Source organism: Aythya ferina (genome assembly GCF_964211825.1).
Source record: "Aythya ferina genome assembly, chromosome: 14".
Classification (NCBI taxonomy): Eukaryota; Metazoa; Chordata; class Aves; order Anseriformes; family Anatidae; genus Aythya; species Aythya ferina.
In genome coordinates, this window is record NC_140312.1 from 19,007,690 (window position 1) to 19,032,408 (window position 24,719).

Here is a 24,719-nt window from a genome sequence, read left to right on the forward strand (position 1 = left end):
CAGAATACAGCGACTGCATCGGCTCCACCCCACCACCTGACAGCATGCTGAGGAAACTGTTTTGTACGGTCAGCAGGTAAAACCAGAGCAGGATAATTCTCTTTGCACTGCCTTCCCAGGAAGCTGCAGAAGTAACAGGCATTTACAGGGAAATCTAACTGAAACCATGGTGATTTGTTCTGTGAGAATCTTCCTTTCCTCATGGTAGCTGCTTGGGGTCTCTTTTCAGTTTCACATTAAGAAAATGATTATTCAGAAGAGAAAATAGCATAATACAGAAGCCACTGTGCAAACAGGAACTTCTGAAGGAGAAAACCTTTATTATCAAAGAACATGCAATTTAGTATACAGTGAACAGATAGGAAAATGTGACAGCAAGAGAATTAAGAATAGTTCTCACAGGATGAAGCCAGCTGTAGCACCAACACGAGCTGACTGTGCAACTACCAGAGAACCTCACGATGCTTCCAGAAGGCCGTGCACATCCTCTGCTGTCTGCAGAGGAAGCAGTGCAGCAGTTTTTGGCAGGATAAGCTGGACAGATCTGAAGTTAGCCCTGATTTCTTTACCCTTTGCTAAAGCTTCTCTAAGGCTATGCAAAGCCACACTGCTAAGGGGTAGTTCAGAGGGCTGTCTGTTACATAGCACTCCCTAAATTGAGCTTCACCATCTCAAGAGAAGCTGGGATCTCTTTCTAGAGCTCTCTCTGCCTCACCTCGTTGCCATCTCCAGGGGATCTCTAGACCTTTCAAAATCCCATGCCAGCCTCAGCCTCAGCTGGTGGCCCCACTCTACATTCCAGAGGCTGGTCTCAGGCCATTCTGTAGCCAGACCACAGACAACTTTGGCAAAAGAACACTTTTACAGGCAGCACCATCAGCCATCACTGGCCTCACGATGCAGTGGATCCCTCAGACCCTAGCCACCCCAGAGCAGTGCATGGGGACCAGCAAATCCATGGCAGTAGAGTTCAGTGGGGTGAGCCTCATTGCCCTTCCAGAGGAGCAGGCAAAGAGCAGGAAGGTTAATTAGTTCACGCTTTTAATTAATGTGCTCTTCCTAAGAGATGCAATACCAAAGTCTTGCTTATTGACAGGGTAAATTTATTACATGTTGAATGGGCAGCATATGCACTCCCAACCTGCTGTGCCCACGTGCACACAGCACTCTGGTGAGCTGTGGCTCACTGGCAGGAAGAATCTTGGTGGCCAAGTGTGGCCTCCCGTCCCCTCTTCAGACTGACCATCAGCCTCATCAGTCTCAGACGGGCTCCTCTACTCAGAGCACGATGGGCTCTGCATGTTTGTGTATGTGTGTGTGGATTGCTGGGGTTGTTGGAAGTGCCCATGTTCGAGCCCATCGCCTTTTCTTTCTTGCTGCAGTCTCTTTGGCAAAAGAGGGAAGGAGTTGTCCATTGCCACAGGAGAGCTCCAACCTCAGGAAGTCCTGCCGTGGGGCAGGAGCTGACTCACTTGCCCCTCTGTGCTGCCCACACTGGTACTGCTCGTGCCGCCGTCCACCTTCCCAAAGCACGGGCTCTGCCTTAACGTAAAGCATGAGAGGTGACTCACTGAACATAAAGAGATGCCTGTGGCTTTGGAATCAATCCCTTGGTCCATGTCTGCAGGACCGGGTTTCTGGTTTACAGTCAGCACAGCAAGGAGGCAGGTGCTCAAATCCTCTGAGGCTTGTACGACAAAATAGCAGAGTTTAGCCCCAGAAATCAGTGGCTGTCCACCATGAAGTGTCTGCCATGCTTCCGGGAGACTGAGGTTATTTATTGCAGTTGCTTACAGGCAAGCCAGTGAGGCACAAAATCTGTGTTTTAGCACATGGCAGCTGCTCCTTAACATCACCAACAGAGGTCAGAAATCCAGTTTCAGGTAGAGCGAGATTTCTGTTTCTTCCTTGCTGTGTGAGGGGGAGGAGGGGAGAAAGAAAAGGTGAGGGAATCAGACCTGAATGTTTCCAGCAATAATTAATAGCACATCTCAGCACACACAGAGGGGTCTGTGGCATCCATGCAGAGGAGCTTGTTTGAGACGGAAAGCTGGCCTCGGAGGCTGTTGAATCGGCAGGGAATATTGATGTGATTAACAACGATTTGATTTGGAAATCAATGCAAGGAAAATTGTTTGCTTGCTTTGTCCAATTTAGTCCATGAAACACTGGCTTCAATACAGGGAGAAATTCAGCCGAAGCAGGAAGGGGATTTTGAGGAGGGGTGGAATGAGGAGTGTTTGTTATTTTGTCAGACATCCGTCTGGATTCTATATGGTGAAAACTTGAGCATTCAATCAAATGTTTTATATGTGTCTGTAATAACCAAACAAAGAAACAGCTGACAGCTCATGATCATTTAAAGATGGAGCGATTTCTATTTAGCAATCTTGTGACTGCATTTTCTGTATCTACGTGCAAGGCTTCCTAATCATTATGTGGTTTTTGTTGCAATTTGGCTGCAAATGAAACCCTGTGAATTTACAGGAAACCCAACAAAAACACTAAGTCTTTAAGAGAAATATTAAGAAGCCATTCTCCTGGGTCGCAGAGCAAGGGGGCTGCATATGCACAGCCATTAAGGGTTGCTGGGTATAAATTGTTGAGCTTATATCCTAACCCAATCTATATTTGGAGATCTCTTGTGATAATTCATCATAGATAATTTGTATTAGAAAGAAGTATTTTTTAAACTTTAATCCCAGTAAATTGTCTCTTCTGCTTTAGCTCTAAGGAGCTTCTGTCAATAGCTTCTGGGAGCAGTGCAAGGATCCCCGGGTGAAGTTTTTCATCATATGGGCTGGGAAGCAAATTGGTAGTTGATAAATGCTCTGTCCTAACATGAATATGATTTTTCAAATATGTGAAAAGTTCACTGATGAAATCCTAGACCCCATCTTAGGGTCTGATTCTGCCACATTAATTTTACTGAGCAGCTACTTTTTCCACAGAAACTGCTATAAAAATCAACACAAGGAGAAACAGCAAATGGCACATCAGAACTGAAAGCTCGTCATCTTAGTATTGCCCTTGGGAAATTTATCCTCCTAAAAGCAGCGGCTTTGTCAGTTATGATGTAATTATGTCATCACTGACTGTGTGAAATTGAGGTTTTGCCCTCCCCGACACCATCCAAGAGGTTACGCATATTACCCTGAAATGGCTGGTCTCTCTACTTAGTTACTTTGGAGCCGCGATACACTCCCTGGCTTGAATCAAGATTAGACGTTCAACGTTTGCTGAATTCTGAGCAAAAAAAAATTATGAAGTAGGATAGCAGACAGCCCTGCCTTCTGATCCTTCTCATAGCCATGGATTGGCCCAAGCTGGAGCTGACTGCAGAAGATGGCAGGAGATGGGTTGTACCAGGCAGCTGTGCCTATGGCAGACAGAGCTGGCTGCCAATTCCCTCCTTCCCTCACAGCTTCCAAGACAGCATGTCTTTTCAGTACCACTGGAGGTGGTGGAGGCTGTTTGCTCCACTGCTGAAGGCTGTGTGAGCCACCTGTAACTCTTGTGGGGCAGAAAGCTGAGAACTGGTTACTCAACAATACAGAAAGGAGCAGAACTGCCTCTATGGCTTCATGGAGTTGCCTATATCTTGGATACCTGCTGCTGAGTCTGCTCACTCCCCTGTTTATAACCAGGGATACTAATCCCCTTGCCATTTTTAGGGCCAACTTCTCCATAGTAGCTGTTCTTAAGACTCAAAATTGACCTCAGAAATCGCCCACCTGTTTGGTCCAGTAATTGATCTATCAGGATGAAAGTATTTCCTTTTGAAACAGGCTCCATCCACAACATCACCAGCATGACTTCAGCATGTCTGTGCCATCCTGTGATCCTTTGACAGAAGAGTCCCACCAGCCAGAGGCACCTGGGCACCTCTGGGTAGCCGGACCCCTGCAGTTGTGCTTTCTGTGACTGTACACAGGCTTCCCCTTCAAACAGCTCCAGAAAGTTGCAACTGCTATGGGTCAAAGCAGATGCCAGAACGTCATCCTATAAAAGATGCTTTGCTGCTTAGAAGAGATTAACACATTTTACATACAAAAGCACTGAAAGGAAACAATATGCTACTCTATATTTGGACACCGGACAATACCAATATAATCCAAAAGGAAGGATAACAATCATCCAGTGGAAAATACCATCAGCAGCAAGGCTGAGCCTGTTAGCTAACTGCAGCAGTTAGCAAGTTAAAATGATTACAGCAGTTTGGGCTGTGATCACCTTGGACCTCACAGCTTTTTCACTACCCTTTTTTCTGCACTAAATTCTTCCCATTGTAGACAATTTGAGTAGTGATTCATTGCAGTCTCCTCCATGAGTCATTACTGAAGCAACTCTTAAATAAATGTTTAGCATTTTAAACAAATGGCTCTACCTTTTGAGATGGGATGCAAGCTGCAGCTGGTCACTAGATACTCAGACCAGTTTTCAAAGGTGAGATCCATCTACATCCACTGATGTATCTGTATTTAGGCAACTCAGTGCTATCCTTCATCCTCTTTCAGTGGAGCTATTCAGTGAGGCTCTTTATCTCCCTGCCTTATTTGCAATACTTAGATGTCCTAGTTCACATAAAAAGAAGACCTCACTGAGTTGGACAGTGGCCATAGCTTTTCAGACATACAAAATAACCCCACCATTAACATTATTAACTAACTGGAGTAGTTTTGCAGCACAGGCAGAAAATGAAACTGTTTTGTGCATGGAGAATGAGCATTTTGGGGTGCTTCTATGCATTGTGGAAAGGTGGCTCTACCTACAGGAGCGTGGCGTTGGGTGAGTTGTTTCTATTTCTGTAGTGTGCTCTCCCAGCCAAGCGCGTGCAGAGCTGCCATCGTCCCCTTTATTTCACAAGTACGGCTGGCCAGTGGCAGGCACACAACATGCTCTCAAGGCACTTCATCCCCACATGGTGTCAGAGTCCTTCAGCCCCTGCATCTGCCTGAGGCTACCAAAGACTTCCTTTTGCCAGAATCAGTTCAGCCCCCATCCCAGCTCTGCACCCGTGAAGATGCTCTGCACCAAGCCTAGGATCAATCAGCTCTGCAGCCTAGTACTGAGCTCTGCAGCTATACAGGCTTCTAGACAGGCCCAGCTGCAATTAATTCCACCACTATTCAAAACTAATACCACCACTGCCTGTAGAGCAACAGCTGAGCCATATCCAAACTTAGTGCGTGTGTGAGATAAACACTACACAGGCTCTTGGCTTGACTATTAAGGTGTTTGCCCTGTTGTTCTTAACAGCTTCAGCACTGCCAACAAAAAGCAAGCAATGCATTTTAATAAATCTGGAGAGCTGTGTTTGCCCTTCCAAGTAGTTCTGCAGTCAGCTTAACGAAAGTAAGCCACGCACTGCTGCAAACCGGGCTTCTTAAGGATGGGGGAAGGAGACAGCACAAATGTTTGAGGTTCAGATGAGCAACCCGCAATGTAGACAGTCCCTGAAGCAGAGGCAACCGCAGAGCTGTTTTGATTAAACAAGCCTGAGAGCACTGAATTTCTTTTCCTGCAGAGTCCAGGGGAGGAAAGGGACAAATTCCCAGTGCAGAGCCATGGAAGTAATGGTTCGGAGAACACCCCTTTAGTTACTTTGCCCTCTTGTCCCAATGCCACGGGTGAATTCTCTGCAAAATCTCAGATCCCTGAAGCAAACGCTCTCCCCCTTTAAGAATTCCATCTGTAGAATTAACTGGCAAATGTTCACTCTCTGTGGTTTTCCCAAATCCCACCCGGGCCCCTTCCCTCCGCGCCCCGCCAGACCCGTCCAGACGCGGCGCACCCCTCAGGCCTGCGCGGACTTGGCTGGGCCCGGCCCGGCCGCCGCAGCTTTTGCCGTGACGTTCCTGCCCTCTAGTGCGCAAAACGAGATTCTCAGCTTTTCTGGCTGCTCTGAGCCAAGGCAGGAAAAAACCTCAAACGTGAAATGGATTTAAGACTTTTCGAGTTACGGCCGTACCCCGCTCCAGCCCCTTCTGAGCGGTGGCTCCTCAGGCCTTTGGTTCTGCTCAAATAAACGTGCACGTTTTTAGGTTCTCGGCTGGTTTGGGGAGCTTGTGGCACAGAACTAGGCTTTACCTGAAGATTTGTAGGACTTCAAATGGGGGTTATATGAGGCTGGTTATATTTAACCAGAAGTTCAGATAGCTTTTTTTTTTTTTTTTTTTTTTTTTTTTTTCCCAGAGGATGTGAGTTGTAAGGTTAAGGGGAAAGAGACAAATCCCTGAAGGAAAGCAAAACAAAACAGTAGAAATTCAGGGCCAGAGCTTCCCATGTGGCTAGCCAGGAAGGAGCAATAAAGTGTTACAGGCTAAGAAAATTACAGAGAGGAATTTCAAAGTTACCAAAGCCCCAGAAGTTAACATATACAAGGTACAAACCCTATTGATGCAAATTTCCCAGGATCATTCCCTGTTGTGATTGCGTTCACTTTGTCCAGCTGCTAAAAGAAGCCAATTTGACTTTACAACCAACCAACAAAACAGCAAAAGATAGGAAGGTATGCCATAGCTCTAACTTAGCTGCCTGATTGCTTCTTTGTGAATCAAAATATTTTCTCTTAAGCCAGAAATATTTGGCTCGTTGTATAACTTCTTCGCTTCAGTACAGTGTCCCAAAGTAGAGGGTGTTAGTGCTATTTTAATCCCCAGTTTGGCATTAATCCTGCCACACCCACAGCATACGGATGACAGGGCAATGAGATCCTGTATGCCTACATGCTGCACATGGCAATTTCCAGAAAATGCAGAAGAGCTTTAATCCTCAGGGCTGGCCAAGTTATTCTTAGCACAAGATCCAGTGGAAGAGAGGATGGATATGACTAGATGACATCCCTGCAGCCCCGAGCCTCCAGCCTCTTCTGTGTTGTGCTAGTCTGTAACAGACCCTATCAGTGCTCAGCAGGGCTGAGCGCACGCAGCTCATCCCTTCGAGTTCACCTCCACAGATGCAGGGCTGTGCAACTCCTGTGAGATGTAGGTGTACTGAAACATGGAGATGGTACATCAGAGAACTGTTGAAGCCTAGATCCAGCCCCAAACCCAAGCCCTGCATCTCCTTTGTGTCTATTAATGCCTTGGAGCACATTGCATGGTCTGGAGTAGATGATTCCTTTCGAATGCACTTTTTTTTTTTTTTTTTTTCTGATCCTTCTGATTTCTTATAGAACCAGAAGTTTCTCCTCAAAATACAGATATAATTTCAGACCCTTTGGCCGCTTTTCCAGCCTCCATTAGTGCTTCACAATCCCAAGCAAAGCATGGTTGCTTTAGTACAGTCAATGGACTGCAAAGTTTCATCATTTAATCTACTCTCTTTCAGTCATGCAATTCCCCATCTAGAGCCCTACCTATCTAATAGGCATATATTCATCAGTGTCCTGGTCCCATCTCTTCTGGTAACAGCAATAGATGTGGCATGTGGATCAGACACTGCATGCTCATTGTGCAGGGAGGAGCATGGAGACAATGCCAGTCACCTGAAATGCAGAGTGGGAGAGCTGCAGGGTGTTGAACATTTCCCATCTCTTGGATGTTTTCTCTTAGATGTATTGTGAGATGTCATCGATTCAACTCTTCTTATACAGATTAGTATAAAAAAAAAAAAAAATCCTGTTTGAATACCTTGAGAACACCTCCTCAGCTGGCTCATCATTACCTATTGTGAGACATTTCCAAAAAAAAGCACATTTCACTGTGTGGGTCAGGAATATGCCCGGTGGTATGAACAAAAGGTGCCAAAACACAAGTCTGCGTAATAGACCAAACTGAGGAGTATGCCTGTCCACCTCTATTGTCTTCCAGCAGCAAACCAGCAGCTTCAAACCTGCCCAGGTGGTAATATAAAATAAAAATAAAAAATAAAATAAAAATAAAATAAAATAAAATAAAATAAAATAAAATAAAATAAAATAAAATAAAATAAAATAAAATAAAATAAAATAAAATAAAATAAAATAAAATAAAATAAAATAAAATAAAATGCAGGGGTGACAGGGCAGGCATGTTCCCACAGCAACTGGAGGCCATGAGCCCTATTGCTGAGAGCAAAGTTCCCCGCCACATTGCTGGGAGCTTCCTAGCAAAAAGCCCTTGCTCTTTCAGCTGTAATTACGCAAATCCCTTTGACAAGTTTGTGTCAAAACCATTGGTCAAGAACCAGTATTAATGAGACCTAATCCACACTTCGGAGGCACCAGAACATAACACCACAGCTCAGGGGGTTTAAGGCAGCAGAGTGCATGTCTCAGCAAGGCTTATTTTTATCCACATGATTTTGAAGGTGCGTATGTGCAGAGAAAAAGAAGAGGGAAGAAAAAAGAAAATTAGCAGCTTTATGAATTTAACCCTTCCAAGGTACAGCTAACACACCAAGCTGCCTGTGAGGCTAAAACCTATTGTGGCTGTGCATAGCCAAAATGTGAGTACCCCCAAAAGTTTGTGTCTTTGAGAAGAAATGTAGAAATATCACTGAGGTGCTAAACAAGACAACTGTGAGTTCACCTATTTCCTTCTCCCAGAGCAGGCTGACACCTGGAAACTGCATGGGCAAAGGGTAAAATAAGCTACCTGGGTTATTTACCGTGGGAAGGCAAAGATTGGCACTACTCCAGCCCAGCCAGCCCAATCCATAAAAGAACAGTTTCCGTGTCCTTCCACCGTACCATTACAAACACAGCCATCTGCTAGCAACAGTGGGAGGCCAGGAGGAGCAAGCAGCTGGCTGCTAAGTGCCCCAGGTTGTGGACTCTCAGGAGTTAAAGCAACCAGAGGGAACTTAAACAAAAATGAGACCAAAATAAATAATAATAATAATAATAATAATAATAATAATAATAATAATAATAATAATAAAAAGCAGGAGCTCTCACAACAAAAATGCAGTTCCAAAATTAATGAGATTTTGATAACCTCCTTAAAAATGGAATATTTCCATTTTAAAATGTACAAAGACTAAAATCTTCATAAATATCCTATTAAGAAACTTCTGCTGCTGTTTTAGAGTTTCAATTGAAATACAGTGCATGAAGGTTGCCATAGCTACAAGCAAATTTTTAAATAACTGTTTTTCATCAGAACAGCTGCAGCATCATGCAGAATGGAGGGTGAAGTGGAGAAACTGAAAGGAGTCCGACCAACTTCAAGCTCCTAATCAGGCAACTCTGAGATCTTCACAAACACAGCCTAGAAACTTTTAATATGCTTTCTGCTTTTTTAAGAAAATATTGCCCTTCATTATTTGGCAGCACCCCAGCAAATGCTGTCAGCGCTGCATGAAATCTCAGTCAAGAGAAGAGCTTTGTTTTCACGCTGGAAAAGATAAAAATTTCCACTGCAAAAGCCCAGACACTGAAGGCTGGAGATCTGCTCTGGAGGGCTTTCTGCATGAACTGATGGATTGGCAGCAACGTGCCTCAAAAAGCCACAACAGCTGCAGATATCTGTATCCAGGAACAACCTATCCTAGTCTGAGTTTGTAAAAGAGAACAAAGAAAGGAGGGAATGTGGAAAAACAAGCAAGGTGTCAAATGCTAGCAGGATGCTTTTGAAGTGGGGCTGTGGTTTAGGTGGTCCTGCCTCCTGTGGTGCTCATGATTCATGGGCATCAGGAGGCATTTCCCTCTCTCGCAAGGTCTTTCACCAGCAGGAATAGGCAGAGCAAATTTCTGAGCAGCAGTACAAGCTAAAACTGGACATCTGTGTGCATCTATTCAGAGGTGGGCCAGGCTATGGAAAGCATCAATGGCCTTCTTTACATTCAAGCCTTTCAATCAATGATATTAACTATGGCAAAATTCCTAGAAAACTTCATATAGATTCATGTTGTATCCTCAGCCAAGTATGTCCCTGTGTCTCAGTCTATAAAATGAGAATAAATAAAGAATAAAATTTCTCACAGGAGTACAAGGAGACGCAAGCACAATAGTAATTGAATTTATATCTATAGAGAGTGCAAATGCATGGCTGTTTTTTTCCCTAAACAAATTAATGACCATTATTTCATACATTCTTATGAATCTGCATGAATCATCCTGGTAAAGACTATTCTTCTACAAATTGATTCATTTGCCTGTGACCTGCTCCTAAGAGATACCTGCACAGCACTCTTCAGGCTCTGCCCGCTCCTTCAGCAGCACCGTGCAACCAAGGACTCTGCTGCCATGCCCATTCCTGTACGGCCACAGAGGTGTACGGGTAAGCAGCAGATACTAACCCATCCAGACAAATCTAATGGGCAATTTCTGTTTATTTTAAATCTGATTTTTAAATTTCCTTGTATCTTGAAATGAAACAGCCACCTTTCCCAATGGTTTTACATGTGCTTGGTCCAAAATGTACAGTATTTTCAACAGGTGGTAAACAACAAAGCTGGGGAGGGAGAAGGGAGGTAAAATAAAGACAGAGGAAAATAAATGTGAGAAAAGTTGGAAAAAGCCTGAAAATAAAATATGAAAAATTGAAGTCAGGTTCTTCTTTGCAGGTTCTTTTAACAACTTACATTATTTGACCATTTCCAAATACTACCCTTAAATGCTGAGGCAGTGTTAGACCTACCTTTGGAACAGAAAAGGAAAAAAGGTGGAACCTGTCCCTCACGTTGGAAGTTGGACAGTTAGTGGCAGCCAGCAGCATCTCAGTGCCACAGCACATTTCAGCTGCCTGTGCCCAGCTCCTCCCCAGCTCAGCAGTGAGCATGCAGAAAGTGGAAAGTAAGGGTGAATACCAAAGAGACAATCCACCAAATACCTTTCCAAGTAACTCTCACCTAATGTAAACTGAAAGAGCACCTCCTTGCCAGTGCAAAAATAGGCTGGTGGAGCATCATGAGGGATGCCAGCAAGCAGAGCTTTCTGGACTTGAGTACATGCACCCTGTCAACGGGAGAGATCTTCCAGTCAGCTTTTCTGAGGTAGAGCTGTTTTGTCTTGTTTTGTTTTGTTTGTTAAGAAACAGAGGATTAAAAAAAAAAAAAAAAAAAACACAACCTGCTATATGGTTGGACTGCCAGAATAGCAGATTGTGAGTCACTGAAAACTGGTGACCTTAGCCAGCAAATTACAACTCCACGGCTTTTAAGTACTGCTGTTTCTTTACCAAGGCAGAAGAGAAGCTTGTCAAAGCTGTAGTTTCCATATATATACATGCACACATTAAAGTGCTATTTCTCTCAGCTGTGCAGACATCAGGATTACTGAACCTGACATAAACTCATCATTTTCCTGGAAGCAAAAGAGGATGCTAGCCAAAAAAAAGATGAACTGCAGTTGGCAGCAGCTACCTCATCTTGGGGTACCAAAGGGTAGCAAGCAAAGCCAGCTCTAGAAGAGTGTGCAATGTGCAGTCACTCATTTGAAAAGGCCTAAGATCATTTGCTGAGCATAAACACCTGCCTGCAGCCTGCACTCACTCCTCTCTCATCAGCATTCACCAGACAAGGCATGCACAGCATCAAGAAGAAAGGCAGAGGCTTAAGGTGATGGGGTGGGAGGCAACAAAAGGGAGAGGTGGCTGATGCCACAGGACACTTTTCTCACCTTACCTGCAATGCAAAACATGTGAGCACCTCCAGCCCTGAGTTACTGCTGCAGCAGCAGCTCCTAGCTATCTGGCTGCCTCTCTCCATGTTGCTCCACCTTTTGTTTCCATCCTGCTGTTGAAGTAGCACACGAGCCCATCCAGCATTTTTGTAATTTTTTTTCCCCACCAGATTCAAGCTATCCTGAAGCGGGAGTCCTGAGGAATAAGCTACAAAAATAAATAAATAAAATAAAAATCCCACAAGATATTTGAGGGAAACCTCAGGAGAGATGCCCCAGAGGAGGCAGGGATCACCAAGTGGGGACAGAGCTTTGGTCGAGGGAGAGGGAGGCATAATGTGACCTTGCATGCTCGGAATAGCAGACGAAGGGTGGAGGTGTTTGTCTTAATTTGTTTGTTGGAAATAGAAAGCAGAAAGCCACAAATGAAATGCAACAGGCATGCAGCAGAATTCAGGGTTCCTCACTTTAAGGGTCTGGACTCTCCATTTATTCATCTGCAAAATGCAGGTGGTCAGGCTGCTCTGATACAGTTGCAGCAGGAGAACTCAGCCCATTGCTTTATTCAGAACAAAATACACAGACTAAGATCTGTGAGTATGCACCAGAAGGTGGCATAGATCAGCTTGAAAAAGATACAGAGAGGGGTAATGCCTTTAGTAAATGCTTTACTTGCCCCCAAATCAAGTTTCAAATCTACAGCTGTAGTAACAAATACAACTGAATTTACCTGAATGATTCTGCAAAGAGAAAAAAAATAAAATGAAAAATCAAAATTTCACTCTGAAATTAAATATTTAGAGGCCTAGATTGGAGAGATCAGTTTCTTAAGTCAGGGAGCAGAAGCTAAGAGAATCCTTCAGCAGAGATGCCACTGCGAGAGCCGTGAACCTGGTGCTGCTGGTGTTCATGCTCAGAAGTGGCAAATTCAGCAAGGATTCCCCTCAGTCAGCTCACACACCCGAGGGCATATCGGGAACTGAATCCGAGTCGCCTTCAGCACTGTGACACAGCTGCTGCACTGTGGGGACCTGGGCAGCCTGGGGCTGCCTGCAGACCATTGGGTTACAGCAGAGCAGGATCAGTGCATGCATTGCAAGGCAGCGCAGGTAGACAGGCAGAAGGCACATTGACTTGGATCTGGATGTTAAAAATACTTTTAATTCTGCTGGAAAGATGCAGTGCTGTCAGCACAGCTTGGGACTTGAAAGTTTAATTGTCTGGTTTAACAAAAAGAAGCAGAAATATCCAGAAAGAAAATGCCTTGTCATGTAGGGCAAGCAAGATGCAAAAGTAACTGCAGGAGCCTGCAGCAAGGGAAGAGCACACTGAGTGGTCACACCAAGGCTGAACGGCAGGCGTGCTTCTGCTTTCAAAACAGCCCTGTGCATGACTGCTGCAGTCTGTCCTCCCTTGGGCAGCAGCTGTGGAGCACACAAAACACCTGGAGAGCTTTGAGAAGAAACAGGCTTGAGAGTCACTAACTCTGGGAACAGCTCTTCCCTTGCCCAGTTGCCACATGAACAGGTATGATCAGAACACCTTCTAGCTCAGAACACAAATACGAATTTTTCATTCCACTTGGGCCGCACAACTCTTTCCTACATACAAGCACAATATTCATGGAGAGCTGGAGTTCAAAAGCTGGACAGAAGTTTCAAGACTTTCAGCTAGACACAGGCAGCACTATTGTTACTTCACAACTGTAAACTTTTGAGCAAAAACAGCATTACTTACTCTGTGTTTTGAGGACTGCCCTTGGAGAGAGAAAACTGCAAAACTCCCGTACCAAAGACCATCTTGATTTCAGCAGGGGCCTTGCGAGGATGCCATCACATACACATCACCTCTGCTGCATCACTGCCTGGAGGCTGGGCTTTGCAGTGGGGAAGCCAATGCAGTTTTGTGCCTGCAGCTGCCTAACGTCCACCACACTGCCTGCTTTGAGTTCTGTGCAGCTGCTGCCTCGCTCTCTCATCTTTTGCAGATTCTGCTAACTATGACCTCCAATTTCATTTCCTCTTCCTGACAGGGAAGATGGCAGAAATGAAACTTCAAAATTCTCCTTTTCTTTGTGTGTTTCTCCCTCTTCTTGTTTAATAGATATTGTCCCAGCAGGAGCTGGTGGAGCTGGTAAGCTTTTCCAAGAACCATCATCTCATGACTGGTGAGCATAGTATATTTCAGGCAGACACAAAGAAACTCTTCAACCCCTAGAATAAAAAATTATAACAAAAAGCACATCAGTACAAAGATACATCTGTATCCACAGGCAACAGTGATTATATCTGATTATTTTTAGCATAAATACATTTTTTGAATAAAAGGCACATGACAGTTTTAAACTACTTAGCTGAATGCGCTCCTCCTGCACCTGTGGGATTTTAATATCCCTGTGCTTTTTATCCCTGATCCATTTTTTATATCTGATCAATTTTACTGAGTTTGAAAACATAATTTAGGAAGGGGTTATTATTGCAGGAAACAGGTAGAAAGCTCATTGGTAATTATACTTCTTCACATGTTTGGAGACCACAGCTTATTTTTCTGGTGCCTGAAAGAAAAATACAAAAAAAAAATCAAACGTAGATCTCCCGAGAAGGAATCATGATGTTTACCAGCCCATGGTTTGAGTGAATGTACTTTCTAGGGTATACTTGGCACTGCCAAGCCTTCAAGCAGCATATGCATTGCCACCACTGATTACAGTAGAAGCTCCCTAACCCAAGCACTTTGGGAGCATATAACCATCCTCAGGAAAGAAAAACTCTGTTTATGCAAGGGTGCTGATACAAATGAATATTCTTTTGTCACAGCTGTGATTCAATTTAATTTTATTTTTAGCTGGAAATGGGTATTTGGCATAGGACAAAACAAAAGAAACAAACTGCACAGCTGAGAGCCTAGGCAGGAGGCCACAGCAGACCAGCAGCTGGCAGACCTGGTGGGTCCAGCATGTTGCTGCACACCAGAGACACCTTTAGCATCACTGCACCACCTCACAATATTTGTGGACCATAATTCGTTCAAGATTATCTCAGTAATTTGTATGCAACCTTGATTAAACTGAGAGGAAATGATCAAATTAAGCAGCGAGCAGCACCACAGAGTCCATCAGCTAAGAAAGGGTTCAGTGATTATACAGCTACTTAACATGAGAGCGCCTGGCCTTTGCAGTGAAACCTCCTGTCAGAATGATTCACATCAGTTATTCTTTCTCTTTCCTATTTGCTGTTATCACCGTTTGGAAGAGTCAGCGCATGATCAAGTGCTTCTTTGATCTCCTGTGTATGTGAAGACAGAAATATCCAAGCTGAAGAACTGAGCCCCATGGGTCTGACAGAGGATTCAATTACAACCCATGGAATTCAGTTCTCAAAGCTGAGAATACACGACATTCATTTCAAGGCCGTTCTGACACGCAGCAGTATCTCATACTCCTGCTTTCTCTTCCCAGTGCCTGGCTTTCCTCCAGGTGCTGTAAAACAGAAGAGTGAAATCTTCACTGCAGCCAAAGTAACTCTATCCAGACAATAGGTCAGATGCAGAATAATAGCTTGAGGACATATATATCGAGAAAAGAGCTATTTTATGTTTTCTTTTGGCACCAGAAGCAGCCACATACATAGACAGAAGGTGCCCTAACACATAACAGAATTCCTAGTAATAAAAAAAATAAATTTATAGCTAAGTAGTACAACAATACAACACCCAGCGCTTTTCTGGGAGCCTTTGTTTGAGAATTTCAAAGGGGTAAGTTACACATTTCCTTTTCCTTTTTTATTAAAGTAAGACAACACAGACAGAGAAGTCCAGAGTCACACAGAAATCTCTGTTAATAAAATAAACCTTCCAGAAGCTCAGAAGAACAAACTCGGACACGGGTGCATCGCTGCAGAGTCATCGGAGTCTGGGTGGCAAAAAGGCAAGCAGGAGGCCTCAGTGCTGTCACGGTGCAATTGTGCTGTGACACAGCCTTGCCTGATGTGACAGCCTTGTCCCAGGGTGACAGCCTCACCCAAAGACAGGAGTTTTGGCCTGCATTTAAGATGCTGCTCAAGTGCACTGAAGATCAAAGCTGACATCTCAGCCTTGAAACACCTCATTATTTCTATACAAATGTAGGAGAAGTCACTGGTGTCAAACTTCATACCCCAAACAGAGTTTTTCAGGAAAAACAGATTGGGTGAGATGTTGGATAATGTACTCATCTCTTCAAAGGCTGTCATTAAGATGCTATGTCTGCACAGCACCATACACAAACTGTTCAGATTACAAAAAAAAATCAATTTCAGATTTATCTGGAACATTTTAAACCTATTTCTTTACATTCCAGTGAGATGAGGTGTTACAAAAAAATCTCCTTAGGTTCAGTGAAAAGCAATATTTCATCTGAGATAAAATATTTGGATGTCAAGATGTTTTCAGGTTAAATCTCTTACACTTGAAAACAAAATGTAAGCAAATTTACTTAACAGAATGATTCAAAGAGAAATTCAAAGAAAATGAATTATTTTGTTTTAGTACTGCTTTTCTTAAATTACAAATAAGTATAATTTTTATAAGTGCAAATTTTTGAAATAAGAACATTGGAACAAAATTTTTATCAAGTATCTAGGAATTTATAGCTTTTCCTTGAGAAAGTAATTTGATTCAAAGCTGCGAAGTATTTCCAATTTTTAGATTAGAAAAAGCCCAACTTTTTCCAACCAAAAAAAACCAAAAAAAATTTGCCCAGCAGTGACAGGAATTCAAAGCTCCCAGGAAGGCTCACCAGCCAGGCCACGACTGCCATGTAACTGCCTGAGCAGCCAGCTCTGCACAAATGTGAAAAACTTGTTCTTTGACAGCCCATCCTACAGCAATCACTATTGGCTTTCCTAAATCATTTAATTTAATTAGGAGCATCTCTTGAATTTATCTATAAAACCTTCACCTCAAATAAACAAACATCTAAGAAAATTGAAGCTAATAATTCTTGCTAACACCCAGTGTCACTTTTTCAGCTAAATTGGTGCCACCCGCAGCCTGACGGGCAGAGCCTCAGTGCAGAGCACGATGCTTGGCACCACATCCAACAGCTCAGCTTCTGTGGCATCCAACAGCGTGCCCGCATCTTTACTGCTGTAATTGTTTTCTTAGGCTATTAAGCCAGTCAACCAAATAACAGAAATTAAAAATGTTTTCTTAACCATTTGTCTTTCTGAGAGGGAAACCTCTGAGCAAACATTTTTGCAAAGCAATGTCTTGTGGTATCCTCAGACCAGTTTGCCCCCCCTGTGACTCCATGGGACTTTATTAAAGAAAAAAATTAACAAAAGTAACTTCTTGTTAAGACCCTCAAGTAATATGCTGATTTATCTGCAACTTTGGAATAGGATACCATAGTGATAAATTTTGTTTGTCTGTTTTTTTGTGATTGGCACTGCTTGCTAAGAAGATCAGTTCTGACGTTAAGCAAGATATTTGCCAGCAGCCCTCCTGTGGTAGTAACTCTTCCAATCTAAAACAAGAAAAAAATAACAAAATGACTATAAATAAAAACACAATATGGTAAAACACAGAAAGGATCAAAAAGAAGTGCCCTTGGGACAGATTCCAGAGCCTGTGTTCAACGCATGGCATTTCTGTGCAGCGCCCAGGAGAAGTTGGCGTGGTGTGGTCAGCACCCAGAGCCAGGAGACACCCAACTTTCACACCTGTTTGCATTGCACTAACCAATCAGACACTAAAGACAGGAAAATGGTAAATCATCCTCTTCAAAACACAGTAAATGGACCTGAGGTAGCCCCAAGCAGGCAAATTCAAGTACTGCCTGCAGCTGTGCCCCAGCAGCCCTGGCCCAGGCCATAAGGGCAGCTGGGTATTGGGTGTTCCCCATGCTCGGGGGAAGCTGAAATCACCTCTCCCACCCCTCAGATGAATGGCTTGCCTTTCTAGAGAGCCAAGCATGGAAGGCAGATACCCTCAAAGCAGGGCTGGGGATGAGTACTTGTTTTAAGATTACCATCCCAGACTTGGGAACTTCTAATGCCTGCTGCTGTGGTGGGCAGCTCCACTCTGTCCCAAAGCTCTGCAGAGGGACTCGTCCCAAAGGTATCCCCAGGGTGGAGAGCCCAGCCAAATTCCCTATCAGCACTGCCTGTGTCCTACTGAAATTCCTAAACAGCAGGTATGGACAGGTATATCTTCACAACTCCAGTCATTTTCAAGGTAAGTTGACTTAAAAGGGTTTTTATAATTAAGTAGGAGAAAAGGTCAAATTCTCTTTCAGTCTGCCTGCTGTATTTAATGCTGTCACACTGCGTTAGTTCTCTTTGATCTTAAAAATACATGATGCCAGTGTCAACTACGTTCTGCTTTGACCCATGATCAACTTCATGTGCACCATCCTCTGTCGTTTTAGTGTCAGTCCTGGAGGGTAGCCCACCCTCTGAGAATTCATTTGTTCAAGAATTAAATTCATGCATTTGCAAACAAGAAGAAAGCTCATAAAAATTACACAGTTCTGCCTTTGCAAGAGCAGCAAGGAGCTGAGTCTCTCACCAGGCCATAAATCTACTTTTTGAAAAAACATTATTGTTTCGTATTCCAGCAGGGTCACTTAGTACCTTACAACTTGGAGATCTTATTACAGTAGAAATTACCATCCCTAAAGGACAGATACTTAATAGGCAATCATCATATAAAGTTTTACTGCTACACCAAAAGGCAAATCTTTTTAGAGTGATTAAGTAATGTTAAGTGCCTGAAGACTATTCTTCCATAAGTTTCCTTTTGTATTAAATATGTTTTAACAGGAAATGAACATAATGATCCTAAAGCCATCAAGTTAATGGAATGTGTAAATTCTCTGCATTTTCCTTACCATCCTGTATTTTTATTCTCCATGTTGCCATTACTACCTTTCTTTCTAATACATCTACGTTTGTCTGAACAAACATTGAGGAGTGAGATTTTAATGCTTAATCAGTCAATGACATACCGCAGCTTCTCATGAAATCCAGATACTATTTAGATGAGCTCATCATGGGTGCTAATTAATTAACACTGATGGGGAACTTGAAATAAAATATAAATATGGTCACATCTCATTAGGAACATAATGCATCTTCTTGACCCTTACTTAAATACATTTTTCCCACAGCTAGTGGAAAAACACGCATCTCACAGCCATGCTGACATCTGGCTAGCTGAAGCAAGAGGGCAAAACGTTGGGCAGACCTCACTCAGCCTGCATGACAGCCCAGCTGTGGAGCAGCCTCACACTGGCTGGCACGTTTGTTTGTAGTTCACAGGTCAGCAAGAAACTACTGCTCAGCATGATGAACCTAGACCTCATGTTTAAAACCTTGTCTGTTAATCTTTAAACCCCTGATCCGACTCTTCCTGGCTTCTCCATTAAAAAAAATAAATAAATAAATAAATAAATTATTCAATTTTCCTCTTTCCTGAACTTTCACAGAGAGGAAGTGTTCCCTGACCCCCTGCTTCCCGTGGTAATTCTGATTTCTTCCCCACATGTCTGTTTCATAGGAGGTGCACGATGTGCTGGGCTCCTCTCAGGTTACAGGACAGGCACCACAGCAATCAGGCCTTTTCTACACTGGCCGGGTTTTCTTCCATCATTCACACTGCCCGTGGAGCTGCTCTGTTCATGAAGTAAGCATCAGCAAGGAGGTCCTGGCACAGCTGCTTAGGTACAAGGCAAACACCTCTTATACTTTAACACACCTTCAGTTTTGTTAATCCTTTTCAGTAAAGCTAATATCCATGTTTTCAGGCAAAGAGTGCTCACATGTAGAGAATCTATAAGTGTTTCCTAGTTTTATAAAAATCATGTTCAATACTGAAAAAATGCAAGAGCAAACCTTTGGTGCAATTGCAAAGAAAAGGCCCACCTAAGCTTTGCTCTTGAGCTAAACAGTTCTAATACCAGGTCACATCACAGAGATACACTAGTGCTAAACACACCCTGCTCCAAGATTACTTCCTGGACTCTCACCATGCTCGTGAAGACTATCAGCAATATCAGATGAGGAACTCCCTGTAGGTACTCCTTCTCTTGAACCATTCAAGATGGTAAATGCAGGTCCACCATGCCTTCACAGCCCAGAAACTATACAGACATTTTCATTGTCCCCCCACCAAACAAAAAAAAATATATATATATAAAAAAAATCTGAAATTGTTAATTTGTGTTTGAAACAAACAAACAAAAAAATCACTTTCATGAAGAAATCAGTATTAGCCCACACACATATTTTGGTCTTGGCAAAAGGAACTGCATTTGTTCCCAAAATGCATTCTGAAACTCCCAGTTGTTTTCTGGATGCATTTTTAATTTCAAGCAGTAGTTATATTTCTGCTGCCAATACCCAAGTCACAAATAACAAACATTCAATTTCCTCCCTTGTAGAATTATTCCACCCTGCTTATCTGGGGGTTCAGTTCTGTTGTCTCCATTTTAATCACATTTTCCAACAACACAGTGCTTTGTGCATCAGACCACTTTCCTTTATGAAAGATAAAAATGTTTGCATATTCCATTTCATTTTTTTGACCTAAAACTGACATCTTTTGCATTTTTTCACTAATTTAAAGAGAAAGCACATGGCAAAGCACATAAATCACTAGGAAAAACATATATTCACACTTAGACTGCCATGTATGACCACTTAGCTGCTTAAAACTATAATATGGATCATATCATGAAAAATTTATTTCATATTTTTAACTTTCTTGCCATCAGCAATAATTACAAAACCTTCTAAAAGCAGGTATTTTAGTAATCTGTATAGCGTACAGTTACATTTATAGCAAGCCACAGTAGGTCACAGCTCTATATGGAACACAATTCTAGCAAGTTTTTTGTACTGAAAAATGCAGACATCTATGTGGTCCAAAATTCTTTTTACATATTCTCAGATGACAGGAGGAAACACAGCGCAGGGAATGTAAGCAGTCTAAAACATGCATTTTTTACACTGACACAACTGCAGTAACTGCTGTACTGACTGACACTCCCCAGATGTTGCAAGAAACAGCAGGGCCTGCCAGAAAGGCAGTTTTCAGCATGCTAACAAGGGTAATGAGAATTGAGAAGTTAAAAGCCCTTGAAAATCTGTGAAACTCCATCCCTATTCATTTCTTCTAATTTCAGCAGTAAGTTTTTCCTCTAAAGCAGCAAAACATTTCATGTCAGTGACTGACAGTGAGGGTGAAGGAAAAGGCCTACCTCTTTGAATGTGGAGTTGTCCCCAAATCCAACACTTTCTTCCTCAGTTTGGATATCTGACCACCGCACACGCACATCGCAGGCACTGGAAGTGACACACATGCTGTCTCCCAACACGTGAAAATGCAGGGTGGTACTATGAACTGCTGTGCTGAACCAATTCCCGATAAAAGTAGCGGAACCGAGAGCTTGAAATGACTGGTCAAGCCATACACTTCAGATGTCAAGTAAACATCCAAAAATATAGGAAGAGGGGAAAAAGTAAATGGGAAAAAGTAGATGGCCATTGCTCACTCCCTTCTAGTTGCCACATTTTTAATAAAAAGAACTGGCAATGATTCAACTGTTGAAATTGCACAGATCTTTGTCACTGCATAACTACTATGCTATGTATTACTAACCCAAAATGATTAGGTTCTATGCAAACAGTTAAAAAAACAGGCAAACATTAATCAACTTTTTAGTAACCCTCCCATTATTTCAAAAAGGAATGTGATGATCATCCAGCAAGAATTTTATTCGGAAAAGCACGTTATAATAATTATGTTAGCAATCCATTAGTGGCCAGAGATAATTTTTGCTTAAAACAGGTTCAGCATATAAATGCTTAAAATATAAAAGATTGCTGTATTTATATTTTCTATTATAACTATACCATAGTTACTGAAAATAAAGTAGTCTCTGAAGAGCAAACATGCTTTCCATTCATTCATAGCCCATTTTGATATTAATTCACTGAAATCAACTAGTATAATATTAGAATAATGAAACAGCTCAACTACTGGGGAAACTGGCAACTGTTATTTCAGAGAAAGGTGCACGAGAGTTAATAAAATAGCCTGAGAGCACTGCATCACCACCCAGTGAAGGCACCCTAGCCACTGCGGGCTAAGTAGATCTGTTAAGCAGCTTGTGGGCTGCAGACCACTGCTTTCTGTCGGACACCAGGAACTGCTCTGTGAACGAGCTCATTTAGAAGATTTAAAAAAAAATAAAAATAAAAATAAAAATAAAAATAAAAAAATTCTTCTATTCCCAGCCTGCTGGCAGAGGCACCAGTGCTGGCAGACAGAGCCGGGAGCCAGTTTCTGGATGCTGCCAGGGACTGCCTGCAGGTGCAGACGGCTCCTTGTTGGGCATGGGAAATGGTCCAGGAGTGTTTTTTTCAGAAAGGCTCCATTAGAAAAGGCTGAGAACCACTGATACAGACAGCCTCCGGGGAGCCAAGCTGCCCTCCTCTGGGATATGCTTGCTGGCTCGCCAGAATTTTAAGGCTGGCTCCCCTTGAACTCACCAGAGCTGGTTTTAAAGAAAATAATTTTAGGTGCCATTCAGATTCAGCATAATCGTCTCTCGAATATTTAGCCAAGTATGTTGACTACTACAAAGGATTACAGTGAAAAGTAAAGACGTTCTTTGATGTGTACACAGACTTAACATCCAATCTCTCAAGTTGCCAGTGGAGTCTTGGATATTCTGCATGATCAAAGCCTCCTAACCCCATATGCAGCTTTGAAACAGTTTTTTGCAGCTCCATTTTCTAGGCTTCTGCTTAATGAATCCCCCCAAGAAGGCCGTGGGCCACCACGGACACATCTGCGACCTCTGTCCTGGCAACATATCCCCACTGCAGCCTTGTCCTGCTGTCCTAGCAGTCCTCACATCCTGTTCCTCCGAAGCTCTGGGCTCTGCTGTCCAACACAAAACTGCTCGGAGCACCTGAAGCAAATTGAGATGGAGGACTGATACCTGAAACACTGCAGCAAAGAGAGTAGCTGCAGCATTGCTCATGACGCTAGGGAATTTGTTCAAAACGCTTCCACAAAATCTATTTCAATAATGAAAGCTGACTTTTGTCTTTTCTTTTGTAATTGTGGGAAAAGCTGGATAATGTGTTCGATCTGACCAGTAAAAACACATAAAAGGATACATTTTAATCATCAAAAGAATTCATTTTTTGCATCACCATTTCCCACAGAAAATAAAATCTCAGTATTCTCCCAGATGAATGTGAAATATAGCTGGTCCTCATAATGGTCTGCACCCTTGGCTATGGCAATTAGCCATGTGTTCATCCACTAGCCAAAATGGAAAAAGGCAAAAGAAAATGTCATTTAGCTGAATCTGGAATTATTTTTATTACAATCATTTTCTGAAAACAAAACCCAATCATTTTAGGTGCACTAGAAGCTATTTGCGGGCCTAAACCAAAATACTTTTCTGCTATTACTCTTTCACAAGAACAAATAAGAAAATGAAAATTGTATTTTAAAAGAAAAAAAAAATAAGGTTCAATTCTGATTATTTACCCAGTACCATTTGTACTGCTCCATTCAGCTTTGCAAATAATTTCATTTCACTCAAAATTGTATTTTTCAAACTATTCAGAAAAAATGAGAAACTGGCACTAATCAGGTGAGGAGAGGGAGCTATGGAAGATGTCTTATCCTGCAAACTCCAGAAACCTATCTCTGCATCTTTCCAACCCAACAAAGAATCTGGATATTCCGAGGAAACCCATGGCATTTCATTTGCCTCTTTTCCCAAAATACAAAACAAACTTCTGGATGCCCAGCTAAGCTCAGAGCATATAAAAGAAAAAATAAATAAACCATCTTGAAAAGAGTAAAGGATCAATGTGAAAGAAAACCAAGCATAGCCAGTTAAACCCTTTGGCTGCAGTCATATACTTGCCATCATCAAAATCATTGGCACTTGATGGCAAGAGAGAAAAATACTTACATCAATTAACTCATGCCTTCTCCCTATTTAAAAAGTTGTTAAGATACAGGTTTAAAATAAAAATGAATATACATAAATCATAATGCAAGGAAAATATATATGCACATAAAATCATCACACCTTATTTCTATATTGTCACTGGATTCACAATAAAGTCATAACAGCACTGCAATGACAATAGCAAAAAAACTCCTGCCTGGTGAAAAGTAGCATTAGAAAACGTGTAGTTTCCCTGACAGAGCAGTATTTAAAAGTCATTCTAATTTTTTTTTGATCACTTTAGCATAAGCATAAAATATTTAAGTTATTTTGAATTATCTTGAATCTGCTGCTGCTTACAAAATGTAAATTCATCAAAGTTGACAGAATTACTCTGGTTTACAGTTGGAGTAATTGAGGAAGAATTTGGCGTTTTGATTAAATCTTTAACGTGCAATTTACCTTTCATATACACAAAGCACACTGGCTCTCAGGCAGAAGATAAGCATGTAATAAATCAGCTTACATTTTTTTCAGCTCTTACTCACAGTGGAATCCCCAAAATTCATTTTATTTTATCTTTTTCCCACTCTTCAGCTTTTTCTCTTTCATTTTCCTTCCTCTTCTTCAATCACCACAGGTTTGCATTTCTCATTTTCTATTTTACATCACTCCGCTTTGCTCTCTACAATGGAAAGACAGTCAGAAAAAAAAAGGCAGATAGGCAGACAGCAAGGAGAGAGATACAGCCACTTGAAGGTAATAACCTCGGACACTCGCATTCTGGATGATCTGTTGCTCTCTCAAAAACATTTTAACTTTATAAAGGGAAGGGAATCAAGACTCATTTGCATAAGGGCTCATCCCATCTCTTCAGCTCATATGTTTATAGCTCTGGAAAGTCCCTTTCTGATTCCCTGCTTGATAAAGAGCCAGGAAGGTAATGCAACAGCAGGGAGAGGTGAGAACTATTTTGCTGACCTTGCAAGCAGGCCTTAAGAGCAGTGCTCCATTCTCCATGCTCGGAGGACTCAGCTAGGAGATTTGAGTGCTTTTTATCCTTTGGACCTCAAGGCTCAGACCATGCATGCAGAGCTAAAAATTCAAGTCAGAGAAACCCCCACTCTTGCACTGGAGGAAGCTCTGGTCAGGCGCTCAATACTTCAGCTTCCTGTCTGTACACTCCGCGGTCTAATCTGGGGAAATCCTGAA

General features: G+C 42.3%; 1 protein-coding gene across 2 annotated transcripts in view; it reads right to left on the bottom strand.

Annotated features, from left to right (window-relative positions):
- Positions 1-24,322, bottom strand: part of LOC311444326 (uncharacterized protein) — a 44,715-nt gene extending 20,393 nt beyond the window's left edge. Inside the window, exons 1-10 of one of the 2 annotated variants that reach the window (XM_084535384.1) lie at positions 24,056-24,322; positions 22,717-22,864; positions 20,787-21,000; positions 16,932-17,051; positions 13,286-15,026; positions 11,551-11,756; positions 5,776-7,668; positions 4,388-4,574; positions 3,735-4,002; positions 301-1,911 (exon numbers count right to left, since the gene is read on the bottom strand). In XM_084535384.1, coding sequence (XP_084391510.1) covers positions 14,952-15,026; positions 16,932-17,051; positions 20,787-21,000; positions 22,717-22,727 — 420 coding nt within the window. In that variant the 5' untranslated portion in view covers positions 22,728-22,864; positions 24,056-24,322 and the 3' untranslated portion in view covers positions 301-1,911; positions 3,735-4,002; positions 4,388-4,574; ... (1 more) ...; positions 11,551-11,756; positions 13,286-14,951. Of the gene's footprint in view, positions 1-300; positions 1,912-3,734; positions 4,003-4,387; positions 4,575-5,775; positions 7,669-11,550; positions 11,757-13,285; positions 15,027-16,931; positions 17,052-20,786; positions 21,001-22,716; positions 22,865-24,055 lie in introns of those variants that run through there. The other variant, XR_014697818.1, reaches the window with a different exon arrangement.
- Between the last annotated feature and the right edge of the window lie 397 nt (positions 24,323-24,719).